Source organism: Mus pahari, chromosome 7 (assembly GCF_900095145.1).
Source record: "Mus pahari chromosome 7, PAHARI_EIJ_v1.1, whole genome shotgun sequence".
NCBI classification, from domain to species: Eukaryota; Metazoa; Chordata; class Mammalia; order Rodentia; family Muridae; genus Mus; species Mus pahari.
The window spans coordinates 70,260,675-70,276,246 of NC_034596.1; the positions used below are offsets into that span (position 1 = coordinate 70,260,675).

The 15,572-nt window shown below is 37.8% G+C and overlaps 1 protein-coding gene across 1 annotated transcript in view; it reads right to left on the minus strand.

Annotated features, from left to right (window-relative positions):
- Positions 1–1,256: 1,256 nt before the first annotated feature.
- Kcnh5 (potassium voltage-gated channel subfamily H member 5) overlaps positions 1,257–15,572 on the minus strand; it is a 273,990-nt gene continuing 259,674 nt past the window's right edge. The window contains exon 11 of the mRNA XM_021201919.1: positions 1,257–3,139. Coding sequence (XP_021057578.1) covers positions 2,192–3,139 — 948 coding nt within the window. The 3' untranslated portion in view covers positions 1,257–2,191. The remainder of the gene's footprint in view (positions 3,140–15,572) is intronic.

The window sequence follows — 15,572 nt, forward strand, 5'->3', positions numbered from 1 at the left end:
CACACTTCAAACCAGTTTCTGTTTCAGTGTCCCTCTTCCGGCTTCAGACCAACTGTTAGTTTTGAATGTAGCTAAAGTCAGAACAGGGATTTCTGCATTCATGCTTTTTTATCATCATTCAGCTTTGAAGGTATTTGCTATACTTGACTCTGACAAATAAGAAGCCAAGGTCAAGATATCTTCCATAATACAAAAGCTAAAACAAACGAGCCCTCAAACCTCAATTCTAAGGCCGATTCTGTAATTATTTCATTTCTTTTTGCCTGTGGTAGGTAGGTATCTTAGCAGAGCAAGGAGACACATAACCCTGGAGATGTCCACTTTTAGTAATGGAAAAGAAAGCAACTGTAAGCCACAGTGCCGAACACACAGCCCAAGAGTCCTAGAAGAAAGGGGTACATCTTTGGGACCTGTGAAGAACTTAAAAAGCAGTACTGGTTTGTACCTTTCCAGACTGACTGTGGCAACTCTTTTTTTCTATAATTTTAGAGTGACTAAGATACAGAAAAGCACATAAAATCGCATATGAAAGAGCAAAGTATTTTCTTTGATTTTGTCACCATCTTTTGTATATTCATTTCTATATGTATATATGCATATATAATGCATATATTAGTAGTCTACCAGTACACAAGAGATTGACATACATTTTCAGGGTAATGCAAACGCTAGCTTCTTATTTTCGATATTAAGTTTTATGCCTTCACCAACTGAAAACCACACCCCCCAGGAAGAACTCCAGAAAACATTCTGAAATCATAAGAAAATGCTTCCACGGATTCTCAAAAGGAGTATGCATTTCAATCTGAGTGTTTGTTATCCAAGGGCCTAAATATAGGAAACACAACATTTGTGACTTCTCTTTTGGTTGACAGTAGGCACTTTCTCAGAAGAGGAATTATTACCTGAAAGACTATGACATTTAGCCTCATAAGCCTTTTGTAAATGGATCTGCCTGAGCCATAGTGGTCTACTGTATCAACTTAACAGAAGGCCAGCATTGCAACTGTGTGCAAAAGAGCTCAGGGAAACTGTACTCAGAATACAGTCATACAAAAACAGTTATCTTAATAAAGCAACTTTAACATTCCCTTCTAGATTGGTTATTTAGTTAAGTTAACCTCATTACAATAAAACTCATGTGTCATCATTTCTGTACCCAGATTTCATCCTAAGTCACAGATGTGCAATTAAAACATATCTAATTGCTTATGTTCTTTTAAAAAATCATATATCAGTAATAGTTAAAATTTTGATATGTTTCTTTGCTAAGAGCCTTTCAACATCCCCCTTTGAACGAGCTTTGGAAATACAAATGTAGAACATTCATCGCCTTTGGACAATCGACATATCTAACATATTGTTAAGAGGCCCGTATACCCTGTGGTGCAGTGTTTCTATGATAATATACACTATATTAACAATTGAGTATTTATGGTGTTGATCAAGTCAGCTCCCAAGATGACAGTTATTCTCCAAGACGGAGGGAGCAGGGAATTCTTTACATAAGAGCTAATGATTACTATCTAATGCAATGCTAAAAAGGAGAGGCGTCATTGAGTGGGAATGCAGTTCATGCACAAAACCCATAGCAATAAGTTCTCAATATCCAACAGTGGCATCAGATGTAGGCAACGAAATAGTCATCTCAATGGAGCAAACATTGCCTGTAGGGAAAAGGAACCTAACACTAAGTTACAGAAAAGTACCCTATGGTATGAGACTGTAGAGTGGTCTGACAGCTTCAGAAGCCGAACCCTCCCTTCACATTAATCTATAATTTTAACTAAACAGAATAGTGAAGAAATGACAGATCAATATACTCAGCCTGAGATCAAGTTTGTCATGGCAACATTGGCAGGTTGGACCCTGATTCTTCAAAGATTACATTGCCTTAGTTAACAAAATTCATACTTTTTTTTTATTACAGAATAGAGATTATAAATAAATGTAAAGTGTGCATGCAGTCAACTGCATAATGTACAAGCAATAGCTATGTTTTGAATAATTGTCTTTGGCAGGCCAGAATCCAGCTGGACATGCAGTATGTACATATCAAAATCCATATTGTGTTCATCATATTGAAAGCAAGTGAAAATATATATGTATATACTATATATACACACTTATGTATATAGATGTATATACTGTTTTAAATATATTAACAAATATATATGTATATATGTATATATTAAAAGTTGATTTCGTCTTTGTCAGATTCAGGTGACTCAGGCCTTGAGACACTAAAAATATCCTGACATGGTATTTGGGGAGGTACTTGGAGTGGAATTTGGGGTTTTGGAGAAGATGTCTGGGGTACGCTTTTCTCTGAGAGTAGTTTTAAAATCTCTGCCACCTGCTTTTCCAGGGCAGTCATTCTGCAGCTCAGCAGCTGGATGTCCTCCTTGAGTTCGTGTTTGACTTCCTGCAGTGTGGTTTGTAAGGCCTGCTCGGGGATGGGGTAGAAGGAGCGCTTGACATCAGCCTGGCTGGGACTGTGTTCTAGAGGGCTTCGGGCCTCACCGGCTTTATCCAAACGAAGGTCACTTTTTGTAATGCCACTGTCACAAGAATCCGTTTTCCTTAAGGGGTTCTTGGTCACACTGTTCTCTGAGTCACTGCCCTTGGGGTCCTCCGACAAGAGCCCCATCGACTCGGCTTTGGTGACATTATTCCAGTCTTCCTTTTTCTCCTCCTGAACCCCCATGTTGTTCTTCAGTCTCAGCCACCCCTTCCCATTTCCGTTTTTCATCCTGATGGGGCTGTTGACCTTGAGACATTTGGGTTCAGCGCCACCATTGGGCTTCAGTTCCATGGCATCGCGGTTGTTCTGCTTAAGAGACTCGCTGGTTTTCACATAGGCCAGAGATGTCTGGATGGGGGTAATCTGTGACACGGTGACTACACTGGTACCTGTGATGGAGGCTCCGTTCTGCAAAGAGCGGCTCTCTACCTGAAGCTGGCTCCTCTCAGGGTCACTCTGCGCAGAGCCCTGGTTCCTCAGTTCTTTCTGCTGTTTGAACTTCTGGAAGAGCTTCCTCACTGGGTGGTCCACGGGGATGCTCAGAGTCACCTCATTCTTCTGCCGCAGCCGCTCCTCCTCCTCCTTCTTCACATCACTAATTTTACGGAAGATGATCTGGAGAAGGGGAGAGATGAGCAAACCATGGTTACAGAAGCAGATGGCTCTATAATCATGTGACACTGTGCTGGGTGCACTTTACTTTACAATGAAGACATCTACACATGCCTCATGCCCCATTCCTAAGGGGAAATTAATTCAGTTGCCACATAACAATTCAATATACCCAAAATCTAACACAGGAACACTGACTGACTACTCTCTTACACACCAGAGGGGAAAGGTGGTTGAAACAACAGTGTAAAAGTAATTCATGTCCCCACTTAAAAGAGTAAATAAAAATGTATTCTATATATTAATATATATGTACACTCACATATATATTAGTATATGTGCATTTGTGTACATACAAATATATATTCCTTACATTTCCTTGGGACATATCATCATTTTGGTATGGTCTCTCCTTTTCTAAGTGTGTTTCAACCCCCCTTTTTTTAATTATTATTATTATTATCCTCTGTAAATGGATAGGATAGCAGGAGTTCCAAACTTCATGAATACTGAAAAGGTATGAAGTTCTCCAGGGAGATAAGCAGGTTGCACAGCAAGGGTTGGGTGGAGAGTATATGCATTCCTTATGTATATGAGGAATCTGTAAGGAAAAGTTTCTAAGAACTAACTGACAGATCAACACAGATCCTTAAAGTTACTGTTGACTAGATACCTCAGAAACACTGGAATTTCCATCTCTGAAATGTTCCAAATATATAAATTTTGCTCATATGACACTTTTGATTGAGATAGAATTCTAAATCTTAAAACTCTGAATATTTTAGATATGAAATTCAACATATAGTATGTTTGATGTTAGGTGGACATCCCTCAGTAAATCAGTGTGCTATTAAAATCTTGTGAAAATGTTGGGAAGAAATTGTGGTGACACAGTTTCAAAGGTAATAAAGATTATTGGCTATATGAGATACTACAAACTGTATTTTCAGTTAGAGGTTAACTTAGTGAGTTTATTTTCCTCAGATTCTTGAAAGACAAAAGAAACTGCAGGCAGAGTCTGTGAGGAGAGGCCTGGAGAGATGGCTCAGTGGTTAAGAGTACTGACTGCTCTTCCAGAGGTCCTGAGTTCAAATCCCAACAACCACATGGTGTCTTACAACCATCTGTAATGGGATCTGATGCCCTCTTCTGGTGTGTTTGAAGACAGTAACAGTGTACTCACATACATAAAAATAGACACAGTAAATAAAATAAGCTAAAATTAAAATATCTGTGAGGAAAATTAGAGTTTCATCATGTGCAGCACTTTCAGAGTCAAACAATTTTACCACCAAAGCAAAATCATTTATTTCTCCCATCCTCCCCATGTTATGTTTAAGAGTAAAAATACATGTGAAGCACATAATCCCAAACCATAAAAGACCCTCAAAATATGTTGGTTCTTTCTCCTTGAACTCAAAATACCTCCAACTTATAGCCACTTTTTGTTACCTTTCAAAGGTTCAGCAACACCCAGGAGTAATATACATTTCACAGATTTTATATCATAAAGAAATATTAATGATGACCATTGTTAGCTGAAGAGCCCAAAGCCAAGCAAGCAGGAATCTTCCTCCTGTGCACATTTTCTAAATTTAGACTGACGCACTCAAGTCAGTCTACCAAGTAGTAATAATTTGTATCTTAAAATAAGTAAATACTATAGATTCGATAATTACACAGAAAGTCTCCCATATGTTTTTCTGTCTGGTGGCACAAGACATCAGGTCGTTTTAGCAGATATAATACTAATCTCCAATTCTGGCATCAAGCCTGCAGCAGTTTAATTAGAAATCTTCCTAAGGTTTGACATAGTTCTTATCCTTCCTGAGGAAACAGAGCAAGCACTAAGCCTTCAGGGTATTAATGCCCTTCGGGATCAGACAGATGCCAGTAAGGAAAACTTGGATACTGTTTTCTTCCAGTCGTGCTGGTCCCCTGGGTTGACAGAAGGACCCTGGTATAAATGACTCACCACATGCCCATCAAACTCACCCCAAGTCACTATTTTAAATCGGTGATTACTCAGCCTGGAGCAGACAGAACCTGAGTATGATGCTTGGCATTAGGAGAAGGGGAATTCATTTCAAACCTCAATGCAGAACAGGTGGTTGGCACACAAGAATGTCATACATGACACAGAACAATCACACAATGTGTGGTTCATACTAAACAAGCACACAGTTACCTGAGTAGGGGACATTGAGACATATCTGGATTTACATAAAAGTTTACTTTAACATAGAGTCTTGCCATCCCTGAAACATCTCCATCTACCTCTCAGCTTATAAACTCCATACTGAAAGGTTTGGTATGTCTGATGATCGATAATCATGGACATCTGAACCTAAGAACTTTAAAAAAAATTTTTTTTTTAAAATAATGGCTAGCAATTGCATACAATTATTGTGTGCTTACCAAGTTTAGGATGTGAATAGTATGGGACTGCAATACACCTATGAACTTATTTTTTAAAAAAAGTCTTTTCTAGCTTTCTAGACCAACAGCTGCTCACACTCACCCCCTGACACGAACAGACAAAGGTATTCAGATTGCTAATATTACTTGAGAACAAAGGGTCCAGATAACAAAATACCTAGTGCAAAGAGAGTCCTGGAAGAACGCCAGACCTCCGATGGGCATCAGGAGGCAAAGGAAGCAGAATTGGATTAGCGAATTGAGAAAGGAGAGCTGGAGTTTGGGATGTTGGACAGCAGAGTCCTGTACCATACACTACAGCTGCTCCTCAATCTCCCCTACTGCAGAGGCTGAGGGACTGAGACCTACTTTCCCCTATTTGGGGAAACCTGAACATCAATACTGGCCCTGACTTTTCATCTAGACTTGAAGGAGCATCAGAAACTACTTCCCCTCTTGAGGCAGCAATGTATGTTGTGGGGCGGGGGGAAGGAAAGCTACAGCACCTCTCCTTTGGAGGCTGAACTCCCTCCCTTAACTCCCCAACTCTTACTTCTGTTGTTAGGCTACATAAGATTGGGTGGATCAACATAGGCTCAGGAATTGTGACTTCAGCTCCTCAGAAAGCCAGACACTGAACAAGCAGTGAATGCTAGAAGAAGAGCTATCACATCCTGTGGAACATCTGCTACCAAGGATTTTCAGACCCTTAAATAATCCACACATGGAGAAAACTAGCAACCAGCTACAGCCCAAACCCTGACTAGCAACGGCAAGCCTTCCAAACCTCAGAGACAAGCCTGAGGTACTGAAATAGGCCAGGCCACCTTTGTCCCTTAGCACCTCACGGTCTTGAGCCCAGTGAAAGCAGGCTGGGAAGGAGAGGGTTATGAGATCCCACACCCAAAGTATACAACTGAAACTAAAACCTCGATACTAACAATGGCACCTGGATTTGATCAACTGCCATATGTATCATATAGGTTCTGGAAACCAAACTCAGATCCCCTGAGAAAGCACCTTGTGCTCTAAAATACTGAGTCATCTCTCTAGCCACTTAAAAATCTGTATTTTATTTCAAAATGCAACAACCTTATATACTCACAAAATACAATTGAGATAGGCTGTACTACAAATAATAGGGTTTTTCTCATTATTTTCCATAGTCTAAACAATTAGTCGATAATAACTGTTTTTTTTTCTATTTTAATTTTTGTTTTGAAATTTCGTACATGAGTTCTGTGTTTCTATCATTTCCATCCACTCCAACTGCTCCTGTGTTCCTGCCTGACTGTCTCAAATTTATGACCTCTTTTTCTTTGTTATTGTTACACATACACACTAATACACACATACCCACTATGTATATGTATATGTATATAATGTATGTGTATATATGTGTATGTACATGTATATGTTTATATGTACTTATCTATCTATCTGTATGTATATATACACACATACCTTGATGAGTCTGTCTAGTTTTTCTCATTAGTATATATATATATATATATATATATATATATATATATATATATATAGTATTGACTTCTTGAAATACGCTACCTATCAGGGGTACTTTTTCCTGGCAAATGCTGAAACCCATCTCACTGCAGCCTGTAATTCTTCATGGCAGTGGGGCCTTGTGAGAATTCAGGTAAGTGTAGTTCTTACTCCTCATCAAAGAAGCTTAGTTTTGCAACATACAGAAACCAATGTATTAATCCACACTGGTTCAAAAGCAGAAAACAATTGACATTTGGATGATCGACCCACTCAATACATCAAAAACATAATCCTAACCAAGGTTCAGAGAACAGCACGGAAAACAAGGAAGAAAAAATGTTAGAGCCAGAGGAGCAAGATAGATGGTGCCAGCAAGACAGTCTCTTCTAGACAGGACAGGAAAGCTGCACCTATGAAGTCTGTGTATCTTACTGTTGATAACTGTGTCTACTACTGACTCCTTATTTGAATTGGATACTGTATCATTATTAACAACTGGCCCTCTGTGTTAACAAAGTAATGCCATTTAGCGTCAATTCAAAATTGATCCAAAAATCTACTTTTAAAGGTTCTTTATTCAGGATTCTTATTCATTGTATGGATATAACAGTATCTATTATGAGCTTAATTCTTAGCTTAGGACACTACTCAGTATTCTTCACGAAAGGTAAGAAAAGACAGGCAGAGAAATTTAAAACTGTCCATAAAAGGAAGAAATGAATTTATGTTTCCAAAGTCTAAAAGCTCACCTACTGGGTTCTACCTTAAGTAGATTCATCTCTTAATGCAAAGAAAATTCTTGCTAGTTTCATCATATGCCAGAAATAATGCATTAACTGGGAAATAAGAAAATACAACATCAGGGTTGCCTAGCTAGGTAATTCGGTGTACTTCAAAAACACTGCATATACCAACCTTCCCCTCTAAGTTCTCACAGTTTTGAAGGTAACTTTCCGAATCTATATTTCTATGGTAATTATTCTACAGAAGCATTGCAGCGTTCTCTAATTAACTCTACTGAATGCTCCATTTGGTGGAACTATTTATCTTGACATTTTTATCATGACCATAATGAAATGTTTCAAGTAAATAATATAATGGAAAGACTGATAGATTTTATTTTGTAAAACCTTTTAAGTATAGCGTGCATTGTTTGGATAAAATAATTCTGACTGCTATTTCTTGGTCACAGAGAAAACCTGCAAACAGTAAGATTCCTCAAAATGCTCTTGAATTTTTCATAAGTATGTATTCACAGAAAGAAAACAGCATCCTAATAGTTTGACATAAACTGTATAGATTACTTTTACATAGGTATTCCATTGAAATAATGCTGTTTAGTCCAGAAAACCAGCATTAAGATGACCCACAAATAGATCATTATTTTTCAAATGATGAAAAATATAAAGCTATGATTATCAACATAGTATTACAATAAATCAGTTTTAAAAGCCCCCTCGGTATTAATAATTTTGTATTTGATGTACTCTAGGGCCATCTTTTATCCAACAGTAAATCAAAGTTCTACTAAACAACACAAAATCAAAAATAAAATTATAAAGAGAAACTCGGGCATCAGGCTACACTTCTTGCTACACATTATCAGTACCATGCATAATAGCCTGCACTATATCAGCAAAGAGGTTTATTTCGTTTAAGCTTTTCTCCTCTGCGCTTCATTGTGTTCTGCAGAACCTGCTGGAAGGTTTAATTTATTTAAATGATAAAAGCTTCTTAAACTTAACAGGGAACATGGCCAAGTGAGCTTTCCATTTCCAAAGTAGGACATTTGATCATAAAAGTGATATCAAAATTGAATAATTTGAATGTGTACTGAACTTTGAAATCCAATAGGGGAAAGGGAGGGGAAGCATTGGTTTAATGACATGGGTTTAGCATTATGTAATTTGTAGAGAGATGGAGGTGTTTTCTCTCAAATGGTCCATCACTTTCCAGATCTGTGAGTCCAAGGAACTGACTGGGAACTTACAGCTCGGTGCCCTGGTCCCACTGACTCTTCTGGGACCCGGCTGCTTTGACTCTTTGGTTCATATCAATTCCCATAGTCTTAGTCTCATTCTAATTCTGGCTGTCCCAAACCATTTCAGCCCGAGCAACTGTAAAGGATTACTCACTAAACATTATCCTGCACAAATCAGAGGCTGTGAGCTCCCAATGCATTACTCGACGCTGTCTGGTTGTAGTTGCCTGTTCTATATGTTTAGATGTGTGGATTGTAATGATGAAATTAGTGAGTTTTTCAGATATGGCAGCCTTGCTCTACCCTCCAAGCTGCAGAAGAACAGGGGTGGTACTACAAATTAGGTGATCCTCTCTGGTTGAGGAATTCATAAATAGGGTAAATATAAAGTAAATGGAAGGAAGGAATGTCAGTAGGGAAGAAGATGAAAGAAGGGGAAAAGGAAGAAGAACAGAGAGAGGGGGACCCTTCATGTTGGTAAAGTGTGGGCGCTACCTACTGTGAATGAGAAGGTTAGCAAGAAATATAGGGATGGCCTCTCCTTCTTCCTGTCCCTTCCTCCTCCCCCTCTCATTCTCTCTCAATTGCCCTTCTTTCTCTTCCCCTTTCTCTCTTATTTCCTGCTCACCGCACTCACCATGCAAAGCCACCACACTAGACATTATAGAAAAGGTTTAAGTCACATTTGTAATTTGCTCTTTGCACAAAGGGTGTAAATAAAATTTGTACACAACAGCTTTTCAATCTTATTTTTCATACTAATCCACCCTATTCTATTTTATTTTCCATATATACTTAGAACCAATGGACATGACAGAGTGCAAAGGAAAGGCCTGTGAAGTCTCAACTGTGTGTGTGTGTGTGTGTGTGTGTGTGTGTTTCCTATATATTGTTATATATTTAATACATATTTCACATACATATGCATGCAAGGAAAATTAGTGAAAATAGGGGCCATGAATTTAAAAGAGAGTGGGGAGAGGTCTAGGTGAGGGCCTGGAGGGGGGGTAAAAAATGGAGAAATGCTGCAATTATAACCTCAAAAACCAAGTATTTAAATGAATAAGGGGGAATGAAACTATCCATAATTTCCAGTGTCCATGGTTTTCTCTTTTTATAATCTGTGTTAAACACAGCAGACATCAAGTCACACAAATAGACCGTTATTATTTTGCAATCTTGTCCAATAAAACCCCAGCATTAGAGGCCATCACAGCAGGAAGTGTTACCAAGTGACTCAACGCTGGGAAATACTTCCAAGCCAAAAATTTCCAAGCCACACATGTTAATTCTCTATAGAGCCAGTTTCACATTGTTTTCACATTTCTCTCTTTACCTCCAGCTCACCACTGTCCCTAACACTACCTTTCAAACTCAGGACCTCTTCTTTACTAACAATATAATATAGACGTGTGTGCACACATGATTTCCTGAGTTCATTAAGTGTTATGCACATGTGTTTAAGACAGACCACTTCAACTTCTGTATTATTTCTAGTCTTACCAGTATTTTTGTGAAGCTTCTCTTTCAAGATTTATTTTGATTATTAACCATGTGTATATGTGTGCCTGTTGTTCACAGAGTCCTGCAGAGAGTATCAGAGCCCCTGGAGCTGGCGTTGACAGCAGTTGTAAGACACCTAACAGAGGTGCCTGGAACTTAGGCTGAGTTCTCTTTGCAAGACTGGTCTGTACTCCTAACCACTGAGACATCTTCCCTGCCCTAATGGCTTGTATTTTAAAAAAAATTATGCCAGAGCCACTACTGGCTTCAGTTTAGGTTACATCCAAGGCACACTGCCTGAAAGAAAATTCAAAAGAACAGCATCATTTTATTTATATGATTTTAGCATAAAAACTTCAGCATACCCAAGGTCAATGAGTCCAAGAAAATCCAATAAAGAAAAATATCACAATTGTGTTTATGCTGAGAAAGTAAGAAAACAAGTCCTAGCACTTAGTCCCATAAATGAACCATGAGACTGCATTGTGCCTGAGATAATCATTCCAGCCACAATAGATACCATTCGCATATCATCTTGGGAGCATTAAACACAAATACCAATATTCAGGAAATAGCACTCAAGAATTTACAGGGATTATTGCTGCATCTAATCATCACATGATTCTGTGTTAAAGAAGGGCAAACTGAGGCTGAGGGGGATTTGAGAGTGGGAGTGGGTGGGTTGGGGAGCAAGGCAAGGGGAGGGTGGAGGGGGCTTTGGGGATAGCATTTGAAATGTAAATGAAGAAAATATCTAATAAAAAAGAAAGAAAAAAAGATAAAAGCAAACAAATAATGTTTTGGGAAAAAAATCCTCCCCAATTTCACACAACTGAGAAATAAGACAGACTTTATGAACCAAATTAATGGACATAAAAGTTAAGCTGCTGCAACAAGGATATTAAGCACTTAAAAAAAAAAATGAAAGAATCCAGGGCTGTATTGCCTCAAAAGTGACGAGTGCTTGCTGCTCATCCAGACGACTCAAGTTCAATTCCTAGCACCCACATCAGGCCACTCATAACCACCTGTAACTTCAGCTCCAGGAAATCCGATGACCTCTTCTGACCTGTATGTGTGGTTATATTCTTTCTGTCTGTCTGTCTGTCTGTCTGTCTGTCTATCTATCTATCTATCCATCCATCTATCTATCTTCCTCTTCCCCTCTCTCCCCCTCCCCCCCTCTGAATAAAAATAAATATTAAAGAAAACACTGACAAAAACTGAACGACTTCTGTGACCACATTCACTAGAAGTCACCACTGAGGGTTGGAATGTCAACATTCAGGAGGTGTATACATGTGAATATAGACCCTTCAAAACATTATGTAGACAATATTAATTGGCATGTGGCTGTTGTGATACAGTTGACAAAGGAGTTTAGACTGTCACTCCATTTTCTTCTTGCAACTTTGCACTTTATTTACTAATATTTCCATTCATAGCTGTTTCTATTTAACAGATGAGACTGAGAGGAATTATGAGTTGCCTAAGCTCACCTTGTTAGTAAGTAGTCAAGAGGAAACATTTCCAAATCCAGCACCAATGTTAATCCTGCTATTCTATGTTAATATTTTGTGTGTATCTGTCTCAGTCTCTCTGCCTTCTCCCAACGTGTGTGTGTGTGTGTGTGTGTGTGTGTGTGTGTGTGTGTGTGTTTAAAAAATTTTCAGCCTAGCCTATTAGTTCACATAATCCTAGCACTTGGGAGGCAGAGGCAAGCAGATTGCTATGAGTTCAAGTCCAGCAGCCTGATCTACATAGTGAATTACACAGCCAGAGGTAAGGAGTAAATACACTGTCTCAAAAAGCAAGCAAACAAACAAGCAAACAAAACCGAAACAACAGTGCAAAACAAACAAGAACAAAACCCATCCACTCCCCTTATTTTACCCTATACCTGGATCTCAAGTTTTTAAAAAGAAGCATGCGAGTGACTTAGCCTTATCTACTTTGACCATTGCCATCTTTATTTAATTTGGAAGAATATTACTAGAAACAATATTAGCAAATTGGTGTCACTTCCAATTTGAAATCCCTCTGTAGGAAACTTGGTAGTGTTTGTATCACTGGAGGACCAGGCCTGGCCAGGACTCTAACTGACTGTGTGACCTCAGACACAAGTTCCATCATCTCTCCAGATATTAGCCTGCTTATTGTATTAATAATAAAGTGATGTGACTTGTCCTTTCTAGCAGTAGCTATCCTTGAATACATAACACAGGCAGCTGGTATTTGACTCTTTGTAAAGAACACCATCTACATTATGCTCTTTAAGTTATTCTTCACATAACTCCTTTCTAGAAATAACACTTGCCCTATTTTCTAGGTGTCAAAATTTCCAAGTACCAACTGCTGATATTTTTGTGACCCTCAGTAATAATTATAGATTCAGGATAAATAAGTGCTCCTTTCATTTATGTTTTGCTTCTGTGTCTGCTAGAGCCAACTGCTCACACGCTGTGCGGAGAGGAGACAAAAAATTGCTGCTAATTACTGGGGCTTGTGCTTCTAAACATTGCTGGCCAGTAATTGAATCTCAGTGTCTAGAGTCAAGCGCTAGCTAATAACTTTGTCCCCACAGAGTTCAACTGCGATTAGTAAGTCTAGTCAAAGAAGGCAGAAGCCCTGCTGACTGATTTTTTGGTGTTACAACTGCTAGGATCTGGAATTTACAATTTAAAAGGAGAGTCAGTTTAAGTGATTGAGAGATGCCAATAACATGTGTGTACCTATACACCCACAAAAGAGCCTGCAGAGTCATAATGAATGACATCTAAGCTGTCATCAGTGGGAATTCTGGTTAAGGGGAACTCATTACATTACTGGGATATGAACTATAAAATTGTACTTAAAAGCATTAGTATTAAAATATGTGCTAAATTCATGGGCAACTTATTATATATGCATGGCATTGTTATTAAATATAATATTTACTCATTAAAACATATGTGGCTAATATTTATTCCATTTGAAAAGAACCACTACACGGTCCATTTTGAACATCCTCCTATTGGATTTATTTTATCTTTAGCAATTTGGGTTACCTTAAGTAGGAAGAATCCATATTTTACACATTGGTATAAGAAGAACTATTCTCTCCTAGCATAATCTACAGAAGTTTAAGAAGGGCACTGGTCCTGTTTTCGTAGTAAGAACAGACTATCCTAGAGCAGATAACTCTTCAATAATTTTGGCTCTGTGTGGAGAATAACCTTTGAAAAAGAATCAAATGTTTTTAGTAGAGGATCACAGGGTCTGAGAATGGGAAGGGATGAGAATTCACAGTTTTCAGAGTCATCTGGACTCTGGGCAATTCTATCCACAGGAAATGTAAAAGTAAATGCCTTAAACAAATGGAAGTCTATCCGTATTTATAGTTCAAAGATTGACGACTGCCAAGATAAGAGTTTTTTCTAGTTGAGTCAGATCTAAAACAATCATAATCAAATCTGAATAAGATGATTTTGCAAAATTTAATGATTTAAGTGTACAATTTACATGGAAATGCCAAAAAGGCCTTGAAAATTCAATTGGTGTTTATTAAGAAGAAAAAATTGTATTTATATCACCCATATTTCAATATTGAAACTATAGCAATAAATATAGTTTCGTGCTGGCACAATAGTTATACACATTAGCAGAACAGTGTTCTAGAAACACATGCCTTTGGACACTGACTTGTGATGGTAGCAATACTAGCACATGCTAGAGACACCATAGTCTTTTCTTTATAGATGATAGGTAAATTGATTTTATCAAATGTATTGCATCTCATCCTTTACCTTCTCCGTGCACAGCAGTTGTCAATGTATCATAGAACTGTGGTGGGTAACAAAATGATATGAAAAAAATATAAAAACACTTTCTCAACTTTAGTATATAAAAATTTTAAAAACATCACACAAAACAGGCTGTGACAGTAAAGATGTGGGATCGATAAAGAGGACATAGAGAAGGCAGGGTAGTTACCAATGGTAGTCAACTGTACCAAGTCACTAATATCAGCTGGTATGAGAACCCGGGGGAAAGGTTCACAAACAGTTGAGAAGAATTGAATCATGGACCAGATGTAAGATACGACAGTAGGGAACTCTGGGCAGAGTGACACAGACTATAGAAAGGCACACAAAGCTAACATGGGGTATGGACGGGGCCTTGTTTTGGTCTTGGCATCAAACATTTCTTTGAAATAAGAGTGTAAAATTAAGCTAAAAGGATCATTTGACTTTTAAAAATTTACTATTCATCAAAAATGTTTGTGTTCCATAAGAGCAGTCATTATTTTTTCCCCACAAACTCTGTAGCACATTCCTATTTCCATATAGCACACACTCTCCTGGTTGATGCTCTAGTCACTGTCTAGTGCCCAGCCTTCACCAACCTCACCCACACTGTTGTCCTCTTCTGACTTCTAAGTGTCAGTATATTCAAACTTCTACCACTTGGAATAACAGTTATAACTTCAAGAATGACATTTTTGTATTGATTTGTTTATTCCCTAAAATATATATTTATATTCCTAAACGGAATCATCAAAATTCAACATATCTTAGAAGCAGGGGTGCTGTCATTAATTATTTCTAGACAACAGACATAATTCAAAGCTAGAGAAATATAGAGCCAACACACACATATATGTGCATATATACAGATATATGTTTATATATGCATTGATGTTAAATATATCTATATATACATATATACATATAATATATAAATATAAACATATACATATATGTATATACATACACACATATATTTGACATCAGTCAATACATATTAGAGGCTGAGAAGCAATGGTGAGACTATGGGGGTGATCAGTAAAGGAGACTCTAGTCTGTTTCCCATGGCATATACCCTTTACTTCATATTTCATACTTCTATTTTACATTTAAATCCCTAGTGTGTGTATATATATGTATATACATGAATACTACACATATATATATATATATATACACACATACACACACTATATGTATACCATATACATGTGCATATACATATACACACAAGAGATTTTAT